The 18957-nt window shown below is 50.5% G+C and overlaps 1 protein-coding gene across 1 annotated transcript in view; it reads right to left on the bottom strand.

The window, feature by feature from the left end:
* The window catches only part of LOC147099471 (transmembrane protein 184B-like), a 91865-nt gene that overhangs the window by 38963 nt on the left and 33945 nt on the right, over positions 1-18957 (bottom strand). Inside the window, 1 exon segment of the mRNA XM_085969645.1 lies at positions 11311-11476. Within this exon segment, the coding sequence (XP_085825771.1) occupies positions 11311-11476 (166 nt within the window).

The following is an 18957-nucleotide window of genomic DNA, read 5'->3' as shown; positions in this document are numbered from 1 at the left end:
TGCGGAGTCAGGACAGTCAGCCACTGCTTCAGTTAGTGGCCAACTGGCTCTCCCGGAGATGTCCCGAACAAAATGGCTGCTGATCAAAGCGAAGGGTGGCGATAAACCCCAGGTGGCTCCAGCAGCCATTCACCAAGCTGTAACGGAAGAGGTATTCGGGTAGGCTGTCTGCCTCATCGCTCTCCTGGAAAATAGCCACGGTGATCGTGTGTGGGGGGGGGGGGTGAAACATAGGAACAGGAGGAGGCCATTCAGCCCCTCAACTTATCTGCTGCTGAAACCCTCACCCATGCCTTTATCACCTCGAGGCTTGACTACTCCAACGTAATCCTGGCCGGTCTGTCTAGTTCTACCCTCCATAAACTTGATGCCATCCAAAACTCTGCCACCCAAGTGCTAACTCGCAACAGGTCCCGCTCGCCCACCTCCCCCGTGCTCGCTCACCTACATTGGCTCCCAGCTAAGCAACGCCACGATTTAAAAATTCTCATGCTTGTTTTCAAATTCCCTCCATGGCCTCGTCCCTCCCCATCTCTGTAACCTCCTCCAGCCCCACAACCCTCTAGACCTCTGCACGCCACCTATTCTGGACTTTGGAACATCCCCCATTTTAAATCGCTCCACCATTGGCGGCCGTGCCTTCTGTTGCCTAGGTCCGAAACTCTGGAATTCCCTCCCTAAACCTCTCCGCCTCCTTTAAAACTCTCCTTAAAACCTATCTTCGACAAAGATTTTGGTCATCAGCCCTAACATCTCCTCATATGGCTCAGCGTCAGATATTGGATTTTCTTTCTTAACACTCCTGTGAAGCACCTTCGGATGTTTTATTATGTTAAAGGCGCTATATAAGTTGTTGTTGCTGTTGTTCTGCCACTCAATCAGATCGTGGTTGATCTGTATCTTAAGCCCATCTACCCACCTTGGTTCCGTAACACTTGATATCCTTACCCAACAAAAACCTATCAATCTCAGTTTTGACATTTTCAATTAGAGTCATAACGGCACAGGAGGCGGCCATTCGGCCCATCGAGTCCGTGCCGGCTCTCTGTAGAGCAATCCAGTCAGTCCCATTCCCCCGCTCTATCACCGTGGCCCTGCAAGTTTATTTCCCTCAAGTGCCTATCCAGTCTCCCCTTGAAAACATTGAGTCTCCGATTCCACCACTTCCGTCGGCAGCGAGTTCCAGGTCATCACCACTCGCTGCGTAAAAAAGTTTTCCTCACATCCCCCCCTGTATCTCTTGCCCAAAACCTTAAATCTGTGTCCCCTAGTCCTTGTACCATCAACTAGTGGGAACAGCCTTTCCCTGTCTAGCCTATCCAAACCTGTCATAATCTTGTACACCTCTATCAAATCACCCCTCAACCTCCTTTTCTGTAATGAAAACAAATCCAGCTTCTCCAACCTGTCCTTGTAGCTAAGATCCCCCATCCCCGGAACCATTCTGGTAAATCTCCTCTGCACCCTCTCAAGGGCCTTCAAATCCTTCCTAAAGTGTGGTGACCAGAACTGGGCGCAATACTCTAGTTGTGGCCTAACCAGCGCTTTATAAAGGTTCAGCATAACTTCTCTACTTTTGTACTCAGTACCTCTATTTATGAAGCCCAAGATTCCATATGCTTTGCTAACCACTCTCTCAATATGTCCAACTTGTTCTGTACTTTCCCCCACCAGAGGAAATAGTTTCTCGATATCTAGCAGGAAGGTTTAGGTTTGATCCTTGGTTTGTGCAGAGTTAGCCGATACTCCGTCAGGACAGCAACTGCAGTGCTACATTTAATCTGTCTCTGTCCCTTTGTAATGTACTGCTCTCCTATTCACACAACTTACTGTGCCTCCTAACTTAATCTAATCTGCAAGCTTTTTTTCTTTAAATTCGTTCATGGGATGTGGGCGTCGCTGGCAAGGCCAGCATTTATTGCCTATTCCTACTTGCCCTCGAGAAGGTGGTGGTGAGCCGCCTTCTTGAACCGCTGCAGTCCGTGTGGTGAAGGTACTCCCGCAGTGCCGTTAAAGAGGGAGTTCCAGGATTTTGACCCAGCGACAATGAAGGATTGGTCGATATATTCCCAAGTCAGGATGGTGTGTGGCTTGGAGGGGAACTTGGAGGTGGTGGTGTTCCCATGCGCCTGCTGCCCTTGTCCTTTGAGGTGGAAGAGGTCGCGGGTTTGGGAGGTGCTGCCGAAGAAGCCTTGGCGAGTTGCTGCAGTGCATCTTGTAGACGATACACACTGCAGCCACGGTACGCCGGTGGCGGAGGGAGTGAATGCTTAAGGTAGTGGAGGGAGTGAATGTTTAAGGTGGTGGATGGGGTACCAATCAAGCGGGTTTGCTTGGTCCTGGATGGTGTCGAGCTTCTTCAGTGTAGTTGGAGCTGCACTCATCCAGGCAAGTGGAGAGTATTCCATCAAACTCCTTACTTGTGCCTTGTAGATGGTGGAAAGGCTTTGGGGAGTCAGGAGGAGAGACACTCGCCACAGAATACCTACCCTCTGACCTGCTCTTGTTGCCACAGTATTTATGTGGCTGGTCCAGTTAAGTTTCCGGTCAATGGTGACCCCCAGGATGTTGATGGTGGGGGTTTCGGCAATGGTAATGCCGTTGAATGTCAAGGGGCGGTGGTCAGACGCTCGCTTGTTGGAGATAGTCATTGCCTGGCACTTGTGTGGCACGAATGTTACCTGCCACTTATCAGCCCAAGCCTGAATGTCATCCAGGTCTTGCTGTATGCGGGCATGGACTACTTCATTATCTGAGGAGTTGCAAGATACAACTCTCCATTCCTTAATCCAAGTCATTAATATATATATGGTGAAGGCCTCAGTATAGATCCCTCGGGAACACCACTTGTCACATCCCGCCAATTAGAGAACAAACCCTTTTTCTCCCCGTCTCCTTCCACCCAACCAACTGGCAACCCTTGTCACAGGGATACCAATAACAATGTCAATCTGGCTCAGTTTGTAGCACTCAGCCCAGAGTCAGAAGATTGTGGCTTCAAGAGCAACTCCGGGTCTTGAGGGCATAAATCAGGGCAACATACGTCGAGGGGGTGCTGCATTGTCAAAGGGGCCAATCCCTTGGACGAGATCTCGAGCCGTACCCCGGCCTGCCTGTTTACGATCATGTGTCCCTATTCCAGGAGCAGAGAGCTCTGCTGGTATCTTCACCAATACTGACCCTCGACCAACAGAGCCACCGGCCTTTCATCCAATTGTTTTGAGAGAGCCGACACGTGAAAAAAAAAGGACGCCCACATTTGCCTGCAAAAATTAAAATCACTTCAAAGTAATTCCTACGTGAAGTGATTGGAGAGGTTTTCACAAAGATTAATGGGTTGTTTTCCTCTTTGCTGTGATTTGGGAGGTGTAGCAGAGGAACTTTAGGAAGGGGGGGGGGGGGGCGGGTAGGCCAGAGAATTGGTGAGGGGGGAAAAAAAAAAAAAACAGGATTTGAGAAGTGGTTTTATTTCTGTCCTCCCACTCCTGTCATCGGCTATCAGGAGATTGTTCGGAGATCGAGTGAAGGAAAGTATAAAATCCACACAGAGTATTTACTAAAGATAGCCTTCCTCACACAAGCCAGCTAAATTGGTGTCAAAAGAGCCAACAAACACTGCATGGAGGATTAGAGATAGTTTTGTTCTGTAAAACAAAGGTTCTGTTTAAAATCTGCACGGCCTGGAGCGTCAATAACAAACCGTTTAAAAAAAAACACAACAGGCTGCAATTGTGGGGTCTTAATGAAGCCCTTTAAAATTGAATCTTAAAAATCAGCAATACCCATATACTCGCCCAGCAACTCCCTTCCTGCCCGCACATCCCATGCCATCCCCTAGGCAACCAGAGCAGATGTTGTGCTACTGAAGTCCCTCAAGGCCATTAACCAAAACACATCGCTAGGCAACGGCTTTTGAGCAAACATCCAATTCCTCCCCCCACCCCCCCCATCCCTCCGTAGGCCTCAAAGCAAAAACAAACATGGCTACCATCTCAGTGTGTGCCATCTGCTGTCACTTTACAGGTCACTGTGGTAAACAAAAGGCTTTGCTGGACTTGAGACACCCACACAGATTGCCCTGTCACAACTGTGGAAAAACAACATCTCGACGTCGACATAAATTACAGCCAACTTTAAATTATAAAGGGGGCAGTGCCCTTCGCCATTAGTGGCTGGTTCGTTAGCTGAACAACTGCACCACCAACAGTTTAAATAAGAACACATCCGCCTTCAGTCAGCGGTCAAACAAGTCAATGCAAATAATAATTTATTTTTTTAAATCTGGAGAGATGTAAAACAGGCTGCCAACCGGTTTTAAAAACACAAGAATTAGGAACAGGTCATACGGCCCCCTCGAGCCTGCTCCGCCATTCAATAAGATCATGGCTGATCTTCTACCTCCACTCAACTTTCCCCATATCCCTCGATTCCCCTAGAGTCCAAAAATCTTATCGATCTCAGCCTTGAATATACTCACGACTCAGCATCCACAGCCCTCTGGGGGGTTGGAGAATTCCAAAAGATTCACCACCCTCCGAGTGAAGAAATTTCTCCTCATCTCAATGGCCGACCCCTTGTCCTTCTACACTATCGCACCATGATGTCAAGATCTACCCCATTTTCTACAGAAGCCTTGGGCCCTGTGCCACAGTCACTATCGGCCTCATCACCCATTAACTAACAGAACTGATAAGCAAAGGTTCAGTACAATAGGCACCATTCACTGGGCACCAAGTTCCTGGACTTTAAAAAGAGGAGATAAACTTAAGTCGTTCAATTAGCTAACACCCAGCCCTTTCACCACAGGGGGCCTGGGATCAAATTAGCCCAGAGAGATAAATATAAGACTGACTTGCAATTATATAGCGCCTTTCACTACCTCGGGAAGTTACAAAGCCCTTTACAGCCAACGAAGTACTTTTGAAGCGTAGTCACTGTTTTAATGTAGGAAACACAGCAGCCAATTTGCGCACAGCAAGCTCCCACAAACAGCAATGTGATAATGACCAGATAATGTTTTTTTTTTTGTTTTTGTTTTTTTAAAAAGTGATGTTGATTGAGGGATTAATATTGGCCCCAGGACACCGGGGAGAACTTCCCTGCTCTTCTTCGAAATAGTGGCTATGGGATCTGTTACATCCACCCGAGAGGGGAGACGGGGCCTCGGATTAACGTCTCATCCGAAAGACGGCACCTCCGACAGTGCGGCGCTCCCTCAGCACTGCACTGGGAGTGTCAGCCTAGATTTTTGTGCTCAAGTCTCTGGAGTGGGACTTGAACCCACAACCTTCTGACTCGGAGGAGAGAGTGGTACCCACTGAGCCACGGCTGACACTGTTATAACTCCCATTGGGGGGGCATCCACCGAAAAGGCGATATAGGGATATGGGAGCAGGGCGGGCACACGGGATTAGGACTACTGCTCGTGTGAAGGATAAGTGCGGACAGGTTGGGGAAAATGGCCCAGTTCAGTGTTTATATATTTTCTATATAATTCCAAGTATGCAATTACAAACCGAGTTGCAGCCTCAATGAAACAGGACACACTTAAGGAGGACTTTTAGACTAGAATTACTGCCCTCCTTCCTTCCCCTTCAAACGCTTATTATAAAGGTTTGCCCATCCCCTCTCAATGGAGGCTGACCTTTCAGGTCTCCGCACACTAGCGGCACACTGCACTGGAGGGTCGCAGGTCAGGGTTCAGGTTGGCTGTAAACAGTGGAGCGCTCGCACCACAATGCAGTGCCATCTACTCGCGGGCAAGGTTCGTGCTCGGAGATGGAAATTCCTCCGAGCCTGGGCCTCGTTAGTTGGCAGCGCTGAACTATTTCAACAGAATTATTGGAATAAAAATCAGTGGGGGACGGGGGCGGGGTGGGTGGAGGAAGAGAGAAAGACAAAAAGGATGTTAATCTGACTGCTTTAGAATGGCTAAGCACCCGACTGCCCTCGGGGAAACTGGAAGGAGACTTCGGATCTGAAACAAAAACAGAAGGCGCTAGAAACACTCGGCAGGTCAGGCGATGTCTGTGGGGAGGAGAGAGAAGAACGAATGTTTCAGGTGTGGCTCCCTCACCAGATCTTCTCGCGAAGGGTCCGCAGGTGAACCGTTAACCAATCACCGCTCTCCCCAAGTGCTGGCGGGCCTGCTGACCGTTTCCAGCATCTTCTGGTTTTTGTGAAATTGGGGCCCCCCCGTTCTTTTTATTTTTTAATTCATTCACGTTTATTGCCCCTCCCCAAGTGCCCTCGAGAAGGTGCGGAGCCGCCTTCTACAGATAAACCATTTCAGAGAGCAGTTAAGAGTCAACCGCATTGCTGTGGGTCTGGAGTCGCACATAGGCCAGACCGGGTCAGGGCGGCAGATTTCCTTCCCTGAAGGACATTAGTGAACCAGATGGGTTTTTACGACAATCCAATAGTTTCATGGTCACCATTACTGATACTAGCTTTTTATTCCAGCTTTATTTAATTAACAGAATTTAAATTCCCCAGCTGCCACGGTGGGATTCGAACCCATGGCTCCGGATCATTAGTCCAGGCCTCTGGATTACTCGTCCAAGTAACATAACCAAGATGGCCCTCCTTTTACAAGATAGGTTGGGATCGAGGTGGCCAAACGGCCCATTCAAGATACCACTGAAGGCCCTGTGGCTTATTCAATTCAACGGTCTTCCTGCTCTAGGGATTGCTCCTTGACATGGTGGGAAAAGCTGGAGTGCTCCTGTGACCCCCGAGAGCTACGCTGGCACTCGGGTCGACGTCGCTGGTTGGACATATTCCTGGAAGGGTCATCACCTGACTTCTTGCCTCCAGCCTTCCCGCCCCCATCTTCAATATTTTTATAGATAAACAAACACAAAGTATTCAAAAGAAGAAAAAAAATGCAATTTTCTTTAACGCCCCGATAATTTCTCTCCCGGGTATTGCTCGCTGCAGTGCCCGGGAGGTTAATCTTCAATTCCTGGAGACTCCGGGAAGGTTAGCAACCAATGCGCCCGTTCAACATGTCTTGACAAAGCGTTTTGACCCAAAACGTTGACTCTATTTCTCTCTCCACGGATGTCGCCTGGCCTGCTGAGTTTTTCCAGCATTTTCTGTGGTTATTTCTCCCATTCAACTGTTCGGCTGCCTGAAGCTCCCGCGCAGGGCGTTTGCCGGTTTCTAAAATGGAAAAACAGCACATGCGCGGATTTTGAACCGGCCGCGCGGCCCAAAAAGGAACAAAAATGACGGGGAACATTGTTGGCAATCCTAGCTGGCGGGAGTTTAACTCCTGGTGGAGCCATCAAAGTCAGACAGGCCCCTAAAGGTAGGAGCCAGACTAAAGGCCAGTCCACCGGTCCTAGTGGTCAAGGCTGATGACCTCTCCACGTGAAAATGCCTTGCGTTATGGAACCTGCCCAGAGACAAGCCAAGCCTCACTACAGACTTGCAAATATAATCAACCGTGGCACACCAGGATCTGGCGGTGGTGTGGCAAGGTTGATAGTAGGCTTTGATCAGACTATCATGCTTTGGACAGAGAAGTGGAAGAAATGGCTTGCCTCATGAGCCTCTAGGCACAGGAGACTAATAGCCCATGACAGGTTTTAACAGCCACGTGAACAGGCAGGAGGGACCTTGGCTTAACATCTCATCTAGCACTGCAGCGCTGTCGAGTGCCTGCCCTCGAACCTTGGATTGGGCCTTCAGCCTCAGGCGAGAATGCTACCAACAGAGTTAAATCGGACACGTCAAAGACTCTCTCTCTTCCCCCCCTCACCACCCTCCCCCCCACCCGCCACCCTCAGCCTACAATTGCAATAAATAAACTGGAGATAGGGCTAACAAAATGACTCACTGCACAGCACCACAGATTGCATAGTGGGCTGGTATTACACCTGGATAGAAACATGCATCTGCCAAAATCAGGAGGTGGTGGGTATCTAAAAGGCATTGTAATTGTATGTCATCATTACATAGCACAGGAGGCCCTGGGAGTTAAAATCTTCTTCACTTAAAAGGACTCAAAGTGACTTGAGACTCTGCCCCACGAGCATTAGCCAGGGCCCCCACTCTCGCCTCAATACATGGGCTGGAGGGAGATCATTTTTCCCAGCCAGACCAAACAGCAAGTGTCAGTGTAATCCCGTGTATTACTCGAGAGCAGGCAGACCTGCACAATAGCAGCGAGGGATTTAGCAGTAGCGAGACAGCAGAACCCTTGCATTAACAGATGGAAAAAGCCATTATCCTCTGTCTCAACTATACAGTGTCACAAAGGCTTGCAGCCACAAGTTATGGAGAATCAGAAAAGGAGTGCAGCACTGTCAGAGGTGCCATCTTTCGGATGAGACATTAAACCTAGCCCCCGTCTGCTCTCTCGGGTGGATGTAAAAGATCCCATGGCACTATTTCGAAGAGGAGCAGGGGCATTATCCCCGGTGTCCTGGCAAATATTTATCCCTCAACCAACATAACAAAAAACAGATTATCCGGTCATTATCACATTGCTGTTTGTGGGACCTTGCTGTGCGCAAATTGGTTGCCGCGTTTCCCACATTACAACAGTGACTACACTTCAAAAGGTTGAGCGGGTTGGGCCTATACTCATTGGAATTTAGAAGAATAAGAGGTGATCTTATTGAAACATATAAGATACTGAGGGGGCTCGACAAGGTAGATGCAGAGAGGATGTTTCCCCTCGTGGGGAAATCTAGAACTCGGGGGCATAGTTTCAGAATAAAGGGTCGCCCTTTTAGAACTGAGATGAGGAGGAATTTCTTCTCTCAGAGGGTCGTAAATCTGTGGAATTCTCTGCCCCAGAGAGCGGTGGAGGCTGGGTTATTAATTACATTTAAGGTGGAGATAGACAGATTTTTGCAAGATAAGGGAGTGAAGGGTTATGGGGAGCGGGCGGGGAAGTGGCTTTGAGCCCAAGATCAGCCATGATCTTATTGAATGGCGGAGCAGGCTCGAGGGGCCAAATGGCCTATTCCTGCTCCTATTTCTTATGTTATGTTCTTAAAAGTACTTCATTGGCTGTAAAGCGCTTTGAGACGTCCAGTGGTCGTGAAAGGCACTATATAAATGCAAGTCTTTCTTGCTTGGCTGGTGGGGGAAGTTTTTGGTGCGTGCACTACACACTCACCCACCCACCCACCATCACCCGCCGCCAGCGTCTTCTCGGTTTTAAATCACTACATAACGGTGATTGCGCCATTAAATTTCCTTCGAATTTTGCCCCCTCCCAGACATTCTTCCTGCTCCCCGACAAAGGCAGGAGGGGGGAAACGAGCGACAGGACACACTCAATCCGACACGTGCGCTATTTCACAACCAAACCTCGAGCGGGCAGCATGAACTCCGGGCAATTATCATTGGCGTGGCAACGCCGGCACTTGCATTTGGCAGCCAGTGGCTGGGTGTTAGCCAGGAGAAGCTGCTTCTGGATTTGGCCTCCATTCCTGGCCAACAGCGTGCCACCCAGGGGAAAAAGAAAGAGGGCCGAGCCAATCTGTGCAGGACTGTCCCTCCAGCCTCGGCCTGCCCAAGGGAAACCTAGGGCTAGATTTTACCAGCCCCGACGAAGCGGGTTTGGAGGCAGGAGTGCTGGGAAAATGGGAGCGGGTCCCAACCCGCCCCCAAACCATCTCCCCGGGAGGCGGGTCCCCGACTCGCGCAGGGAGCTGTCTCCTCGAGGCAGGAAGGGGATTAGAGCCAATTACAGGAAACTCTTTGGTATCCAGCACCGACGGGACCGGGATGTTGCGGATTGATTAAAAATTCCGGATGACAGAGGGTTATCTACTGAGGCTATTTTTAACAAATAAAAATTTTTAAAAATCAAGAAATGTGCAATATAATTGGGTACTCACCTACAGAATGTTGTGTTAAAGAGACTATCGGCAGCGCGGGAGAGTCAGACTCCTGTTGTTGAGGTGTTCGGACTTCCGACAGCGCCACGAAGCCGAGTAGTGGCAGTTTGGAGAATTACCCCCACTGACTAACTCGGCCACTGCGGGAGACTCAGACTCGGCAACATTTCCGGTTATTGAGGTGTTATTTTCGGAGTGAGAATTTTGCCGGTTAATAGAGAATTCCGGATATTTAGGTGCCGTTTAAACGAGAGTTTCCTGTAACTGCCTGTTAGCAGGTAGTTAACAGGCAGTTTTGAGGCTTTTCCCCATTTTACGCCTGCTGATGCGGGCTTCCCGACGTCAGGAAACCCCGCCAGGGTCAGCGAGGCGAGCAGTGGGTCTGCGGGGGTGAGAGGGGTCGAAATGTCAGCTGTAGAGGTGAGTGATGGGTGCAAGTGTGGACAGGTAAGTATGAGAGGTGAGTGTAAAGTGTTGGAAAAGGTTTCCTTACCTTTGCTTCTTTCTGCAGGCTTCAACCTCTGAGGATCCAGAGGTGCCTCATCTCAACGGCAGAGATGACAGAATGGCTGCTGTATTCTCAGATGCTGCAGCCATCTGCTTTCTGCTGAGGAGCGAGGTCTTGGTGAGCCTGTGTGCAAGGGCGGGCTTAACAAGGTCAATCAAGGGAACATAGCGTGGGTTGGTCAGATGTCGCTGGGGGCGGGACTGAAACCCAGAAGTCCCACCTCCAGCACGTCGCCATTGAGAAAATCCAGCCCATAGTGTTGGCTGCCAGTTGCCCAGAAGCCACCCACAGCTGTATTACCAGCTAGCAAGGCATGTGTACAGGCATTAGACAAGGTAAGGTGTGTTGTCCATTGTACCACAGCAAATTACGTAAAATAGACTGAGCGAGAGAGAAGGCGAGAGGAAAAAAAAGGTAGTGTAGTCCATTCAGCCCCTTGAGCCTGTTATGCCATTCAATTAGATCATGGCAGATCTGTTCAACCAGATTTATTGAATTCAATTTTACAGCTGCCATGGTGGGATTTGAACTCATGCACCTTAGCCACTGTAACCATGCCCACCAAACTGCTGTGGTACCAAGAGACCAGAGATTACTGAATAGTACAGCACAGAAGGAGGAGGCGGACATGAATCAGTCATTCATGAAAGAAAGACTTATGAAATAATACTGAGCAGCCTACGGGTGGCGCTGTCCAGGGAGAGTATAAATACTCGGGCACGGGCCCAGCTTGCGCAGGACATTCTTAACAGGAACTAGTGAAGGACACAACTAGACCTCCATGTTGTAAAACAGTTGATTAAAGCTTTTTGTTTAACGCTTAGGCCAAGTGCCGAGTAGTTTTCTTACGTCAGAGGCCATTCGGCCCATCGAGTCGATATCCTGCAGGGAAAAAAAGGTTAACCATTGGTTGCAAACACCACACGCACTGCGTTCACCTACCCTCGTAGCAGTCGCGGACCGTGTCAAAGTACACGTAGTACTGGTCGTTGGTGAAGAAGAGGAGGCTCAGCCAAGAGTCGAAAGCGTAGATCGGGACAATGAAGAGGATTCGCACAATGTAGCGCTGCTCGTTCGGCATGCTGTAGCATCGCAGGTGCATGTAAATCTGCAACAACACAAAAAAAAAAATGCCAAAAGCCATCAGTACAGGAGAGGCGAGGGGAGCACACAAGAGAACAGAGCCCAGGGTAGGGTGGGTGGGACTGGCTTAAAATAGCAGCAGAGAATTTCCAGCGTATATCAGCGGCTTCGAGAGAGCGGGGGGGGGGGGGGGGGGGGGGAAAAAAAGAGAAAACGGAGGAAAACATAGACCAGCAATAAAATCCAAAGCTGGGAGACTGGTTGTTAAAGTCTCTCAGTCCACCCCTGGATTAGCGGTTGCTAGAAGTCGGTTTGAAAAGCCCTAAGATAAAAGGCTACACCTCCATTATGACTGCAGGTTTATTACAATCACATTAATGCTTCAATCCCTAAAGAAGAACAGAAGGACATAATAAATAGGAGCAGGAGTAGGCCCCTCGAGCCTGCTCCGCCATTCAATAAGATCAGGGCTGATCTTCTACCTCAACTCCACCATCCTGCACTAGCCCCATTCCCTCAGTATCCAAAAGTCTATCGATTTCGGTCTTGCATATACTGGGCGACCGAAAATTCCAAAGATTCACGCCCCTCTGAGTGAAGAAATTTCTCATCTCAGTCCTAAATGGCCGACCCCTTATTCTGAGACTGTGACCCCTGGTTCTAGACTCCCCAGCCAGGGGAAGCATCCTCTCTGCATCTACCCTGTCAAGCCCTGTAAGAATTTTATGTTTCAATGAGATCACCTCTCATTCTTCTAAATTCTAGGGAATATAGGCCTAGTCTACTCAATCTCTCCTCATAGGACAATCCCCCCATCCCAGGAATCAGTCTAGTGAACCTTTGTTGCACTCCCTCTATGGCGAGTATATCCTTCCTTAGGTAAGGAGACCAAAACTGTACCCAATACTCCAGGTGTGGTCTCACCAGGGCCCTAGATAATTGCAGTAAGACATCTTTACTCTTATACTCAAATCCTCTTGTAATAAAGGCCAACATACCATTTGCTTTCCTAATTGCTTGCTGTACCTGCATGTTAACTTTCAGTGATTCGTGTACAAGGACACCCAGGTCCCTCTGAGCACCAACATTTCCCAATCTCTCACCATTTAAAAAATACTCTGCTTTTCTATTTTTCCGACGAAAGTGGATAACTTCACATTTCTCCACATTGTATTCCATCTGCCATGTTTTTGCCCACTCACTTAGTGATGCGCTATCAATTACTCATAAAAGACTGAGAGTTAGAAGAGTAACCAAAGGCTTTTATTAACAACAGAATGGAGGTCTGCCTCGAGTGGTCGACCGGTCCAGGATACCAAGGGCTGGGGAGCAGTCACCTTTATACTAGGACCTGTGGGAGGAGTCAGCCGAGGCATGTCCAGGCATGTACACAGTGGAATACAAACAGGACAAACAGGAATACAAACAGTGGTTTACCACATTCACCCCTTGTTCAAAATTGAGTACGGCGGGGCGAAGTGTACTAAACGTTAGTGTATTGGAGTCTCTCCGGAGGTCTTGTCTGCCGCTGTGATCGGCGTGGCGACGGCAGGGGTAGTGAAGCTTCCGGCGTCGAGTCCAGCGTAGGCTGTGGCACAGGCGTGTCGTCCTCGTAGATGTCGAGCGGGTCGCGGGGCCCAGGCCTGCCGTCTGCTGGGGCTGGATATCGGATCGTGGGGGGGGGGGGGGGGGGGGGGTGGTAGTGGGTAGTGGGTTACTGTGGTCCCCGAGGGTGCAAGGTCTCTTATGGAGACTGTGTCCTCCCGCCCGTCCGGGTATGCGATGTAAGCATACTGGGGGTTGGCGTGGAGGAGGTCGACCCTCTCGACCAGGGGGTCCGTTTTATGGGTCCTCACGTGTCTTCTCAGTAGGACCGGCCCTGGGGACGTCAGCCATGGCGGTAGCGATGTCCCTGATGTGGACTTCCTTGGGAAGACGAACATTTTCTCATGAGGGGTGGCGTTAGTGGCAGTGCAGAGCAGTGACCTAATATAGAGTGGAGCGCATCGGGGAGCACATCCTGCCAGCGGGAGGTTGGAAGGCCCCTAGACTTTAAGGCTAGCAGGACGGCCTTCCAAACTGTCGCATTTTCTCTTTCCACCTGTCCGTTCCCCCGGGGGTTGTAACTGGTGGTCCTGCTTGTGGCAATACCCCTAGTTAGCAGGTACTGACGGAGTTCGTCGCTCATAAACGATGAGCCCCGGTCGCTATGGATATAGCTGGGGAAGCCGAACAGGGTGAAGAGGTTGTTCAGACATTTAATGACCGTGGCACTGGTCATGTCCGGGCAGGGGAAGGCGAACGGGAAACGGGAGTACTCATCAATAATATTGAGGAAGTACACATTGCGGTCGGAGGAGGGGAGAGGCCCTTTAAAATCAACGCTCAGGCGCTCGAAGGGGCGAGTGGCTTTTATCAGGTGGGCCCTGTCTGGTCTATAAAAGTGAGGTTTGCACTCAGCGCAGACTTGGCAGTTCCTGGTCATGGTCCTGACCTCCTCAATAGAGTAAGGCAGGTTGCGGGCCTTGATGAGGTGGAAGAACCTGGTGACCCCCGGGTGGCAGAGGTCATTGTGGAGGACCCGTAGTCTATCGATCTGCGCGCTGGCGCAGGTGCCACGCGATAGCGCATCCGGGGGTTCATTTAGCTTCCCGGGCCGGTACAAGATCTCGTAGTTGTAGGTGGAAAGTTCGATTCTCCACCTCAAGATCTTGTCATTTTTGATTTTGCCCCTCTGCTTGTTGTTAAACATAAAAGCAACTGAACGCTGGTCAGTGAGCAGGGTAAATCGTTTTCCGGCCAGGTAGTGCCTCCAATGACGCACAGCCTCCACAATCGCCTGGGCCTCCTTCTCAACAGCGGAGTGTCTGGTCTCCGGGCCTTGGAGGGTTCGTGAAAAGAAGGCCACGGGTCTCCCCGCCTGATTGAGGGTAGCGGCCAGGGCAAAGTCGGACGCGTCGCTTTCCACCTGGAAGGGGATGGATTCGTCCACTGCGTGCATGGTGGCTTTGGCAATGTCCTCCTTGATACGGTGGAAGGCTAAGCGGGCCTCTGCCGTCAAGGGAAAAGAGGTGGACTTGATCAGCGGACGGGCCTTGTCCGCATAGTAGGGGACCCACTGGGCGTAATAGGAGAAAAACCCTAGGCACCTCTTCAGGGCCTTGAGGCAGTGGGGCAGTGGAAGTTCCATAAGGGGACGCATCCGGTCGGGGTCGGGGCCGATGACTCCGTGTTCCACAACACAGCCAAGGATGGCGAGGCGGTTTGTGCGGAATATGCACTTCTCCTTGTTATATGTCAGGTTTAGGAGTTGGGCGGTGCGGAGGAATTTTTCGAGGTTTGCGTCATGGTCCTGCAAGTCACGGCCGCAGATGGTCACATTGTCCAGATATGGGAAAGTGGCCTGCAACGCATTTTGATCTACCATCCGGTCCATCTCCCTTTGGAAGATGGAGACCCCGTTGGTGACGCCAAAGGGAACCCTAAGGAAGTGATAGAGGCGGCCGTTTGCCTCAAAGGCAGTGTACTGGCGGTCCTCAGGGCGGATGGGGAGCTGGTGGTACGCTGATTTCAGGTCAATGGTCGAGAAGACGCGGTACTGCGCGATCTGGTTGACCATATCAGCTATACGGGGGAGTGGGTAGGCGTCCAGCAGGGTGTAGCGATTTATTGTCTGGCTGTAGTCGATGACCAGGCGCTGCTTCTCGCCGGTCTTAACGACCACAACCTGGGCTCGCCAGGGGCTGGTGCTGCCCTCAATAATCCCTTCTTTCAGGAGCCGCTCCACTTCGGTTTTAATGAAAACCCTGTCCCCGGCACTGTATCGCCTGCTCTTTGTGGCGATGGGCTTACAGTCGGGGGTGAGGTTAGCAAACAGTGGTGGGGGGGTGACTGAGTGTGGAGAGGTTGCACCTGGTGCGCGGCGGGCAATTTGGAAGCTGCTGGCTGCGGACTGTGAGTGGGGGGTAGGGGTCCACCGTACGCCATCGTAACACTTTTAAGGTGGCACTGAAAATCTAACCCCAGCAGGACGGCAGCGCAGAGGTCAGGCAGGACCAGAAGTTTAAAATGATCGTACACGGTCCCGTCTACTACGAGTGTCACCACGCAGTAGCCGGCGATGTCCGCCGACTGGGACTCGGAGGCCATAGAAATCCGCTGTTGCGCAGGCAGGACTGGGAGAGAGCAACGCCGCACCGTGTCGGGGTGGATGAAGCTCTCCGTGCTCCCAGAGTCAAAAAGGCAGATTGTATCGTGACCATTTACCTTAATGTCCATTGTGGAACTGGCCAGTTGGTGCGGTCTCGCTTGGTCCAGTGTAACGGATGCCAGCGTAGGGGTCGGTGTGTCGCTGCGGGTATCAGATGAGGCGGTGTCGGGGGCCTGCTGCGTCCCGGCTGTCGTCCAAGATGGCGGCGTCCGTGATCCCCATGTGGCTGGAGGCGTCCAAAATGGCTGCTGTACCGGTGATTCGCACACGGCCGGGGAGGTCCAAAATGGCGGCCCGCATGGCCCACACGCGGCGCTGCTGGGGTTCGGGGTGGCTTTGGCCCTGCAGATGCTAGCGTAGTGTCCCTTCTTCCCGCAGCCCGAGCAGATCGCGTTTTTCGCCGGGCAGCGCGCTCTGGGGTGTTTTGCCTGGCCACAGAAGTAGCATTTCTGGCCTTGGGGCACTGCTGTCTGGCCTTGGGACACTGCTGCGGTAGTTGGGCCGTTGTTGGGGTGTGGCTGGGGTGGCACGGCGCTATGAGGCGGTCCTACCGTGTCCCAGGCTGTCATTCCCCGCGGCGTCCACGGTGCAGAGGAGTAGGCATCCATGCCCTGGTAGGCTGCATCCAACGATAGTGCGAGTTCAGAGGCCTTGTTGAGGTCGAGGTTACTGTGCTCCAACAGTCGCTGTCGTGTGTAATTGGATCTGTGGCCCGCTACAAAAGCGTCCCGGATAAGTTCCTCTGTGTACACGGCGGCCTTTACATCCTTACAACCACAGGCCCGGCCAAGCACAGACAGTGCCTGAAGGTATTCCACGGTCGATTCCCCAGGTTGTTGTTTACGACTCCCCAGGAGGTGCCTGGCGTACACTTCGTTCACTGGGCGCGTGTACTGGTCCTCGAGGAGCTTGATAGCATCCGCGTACGAGGTCGCGTCTTGGATGACCGAGTACACTCGGTGGTTCACTTTGGAGGTCAGGACATCCAGTTTGTCCTCGTCCGATTTGATTGCTTCGGAGGCGGTCAGGAATTTTTCGAAACACTTAAGCCAGTGAGTAAACTTGGTGGATGAGTCCGCCTCCCGATGATCTAAGTCCAGGCATGCTGGTGTGAGGATCTTCTCCATTATAAAAATGTTGTTAATAAAATTGATGCGCTATCAATTACTCATAAAAGACTGAGAGTTAGAAGAGTAACCAAAGGCTTTTATTAACAACAGAATGGAGGTCTGCCTCGAGTGGTCGACCGGTCCAGGATACCAAGGGCTGGGGAGCAGTCACCTTTATACTAGGACCTGTGGGAGGAGTCAGCCGAGGCATGTCCAGGCATGTACACAGTGGAATACAAACAGGACAAACAGGAATACAAACAGTGGTTTACCACACTTAGCCTGTCTGTATCCCTTTGCAGCTACTTTGCATCCTCCTCACAGCTCACTTTCCCACCTAGTTTTGTAGCGTCAGCAAACCTGGATACATCACACTCAGTCCTCTGATCCAAGATATAGATTGTAAATAGCTGAAGCCAGAGCACAGATCCTTGCGGCACCCCACTAGTTACACCCTACCAATGCAAAAATGACCCATTTTTTCCCTACTCTGTTTTCTGTCTGTTAACCAATCCTCAATCCATGCTAATATATTACCCCCAATCCCATGCGAACAAATTTTGTGTTATAACCTCATGTGGCACCTTACCGAATGCTTTCTGAAAATCCAAATACATTACATCCACTGGTTCCCCCTTATCTACCCTGCTAGTTACAACCACAAAAAATGAACAGATTTGTCAAACACGATTTCCCTTTCATGAATCTGCGTTGACTCTGCCCAATCATATTATGATTTTCTAAGTGCCCTTTTACCATGCGCCTAATAATAGATTTTAGTAATTTCCCTACTACAGATTTATATAGCACCTCTCAGGAACTCAGGATATCTCAAAGCGCTTACAGCCAAAAATACATTTTAAGGCAGTCACTACTGTAAATGCGACAGTCATTTTACACACAGCAAGCTCCCACAAACAGCAATGTGATAATGACCAGATAATCTGTTTTAGTGATGTTGATTGAGGGATAAATATTGGCCCCAGGGCACTGGGGAGAACTCCCCCAGCTCCGCATAATTAAAGGTACAGGCCACTCAATCCAGCGAGTTCTGACAACCTGGGAACCAGCTCTGCCTCACTGAGTTGATAAGAGTCCAAGGCCATGAGTCAGCTGAAGGTGGGCAGTAATACAACATCGCTTCCCCCACTCGAGAAAAACGTCAGCCGTGGCAAATTAAGACCAGACTTTTGTTTAATTAAAACAAACAGGGATCTAAACATTAGATCGACCAATGCAATTTAATTATCCGCGGGGCTGCTTTATCGGCAGTTCCACGGCTCGAAAAGATCCCACGCCCAACTCCTTCAATGGGTGTTTTCCTTCTTGGGTTTTTTTTAAAAAAAAGACACGTTGGCAACTCTCAAGGTATACATCCGACTCACTGGGCTTTGGCTTCATCTGTGCTCTGCAAGAGATAGCGCTGCCACTAACCTTGTACTTGTTGAGAGTGTGAATGCCGTTGCCAAGCAACCAGCTACTGGTGCTGACGTTGGTGGTGTATCAGGGCAACAGCAGCTGACGTCAACAGTGCGGAGGGCGGGGGAAGAGCAACCACTGCAGCTCAACCTTAACCCAAGGAAGGGGCTGGGTATCATAATTACAACATATATATAAAAAACGCCTTTTAAAGTAGTAAAACGTCCCAAGGCGCTTCACAGGAGCGATTATCAAACAGAATTTGACACCGAGCCACATAAGGAGATATTAGGGCAGGTGACCAAAACTTGGTCAAAGATGTAGGTTTTAAGGAGCGTCTTAAAGGAGGAAATAGAGGCGGAGAGGTTTAGGGAGGGAATTTCAGAACTTAGGGCCTTGGCAGCTGAAGGCACGACCGCCAATGGTGGAGCGGTTAAACATAGAAGATAGGAGCAGGAGTAGGCCATTCGGCCCCTCGAGCCTGCTCCGCCATTCAATGAGATCATGGCTGATCATCCAAATTCAGTAACCTGTCCCTGCCTTCTCCCCATATCCCTTGATCCCTTTAGCCTTAAGAAATATATCGAACTCCTTCTTGAATATATTTAATGAATTGGCCTCAACTGCCTTCTGTGGTAGAGAATTCCACAGGTTCACCGCTCTCTGGGTGAATAAATTCCTCCTCATCTCAGTCCTAAATGGCTTACCCCTTATCCTTAGACTGGGACCCCTGGTTCTGGACTCCCCGCCATTGGGAACATCCTTCCT

The sequence above is a fragment of the Somniosus microcephalus genome, chromosome 28 (assembly GCF_052327205.1).
Source record: "Somniosus microcephalus isolate GS21.2 chromosome 28, FLI_Smic_1.0, whole genome shotgun sequence".
In the NCBI taxonomy this organism is placed as follows: domain Eukaryota; kingdom Metazoa; phylum Chordata; class Chondrichthyes; order Squaliformes; family Somniosidae; genus Somniosus; species Somniosus microcephalus.
Note: the sequence above shows the minus strand (reverse complement) of the source record. Positions and strands in the feature narration are given on the sequence as shown.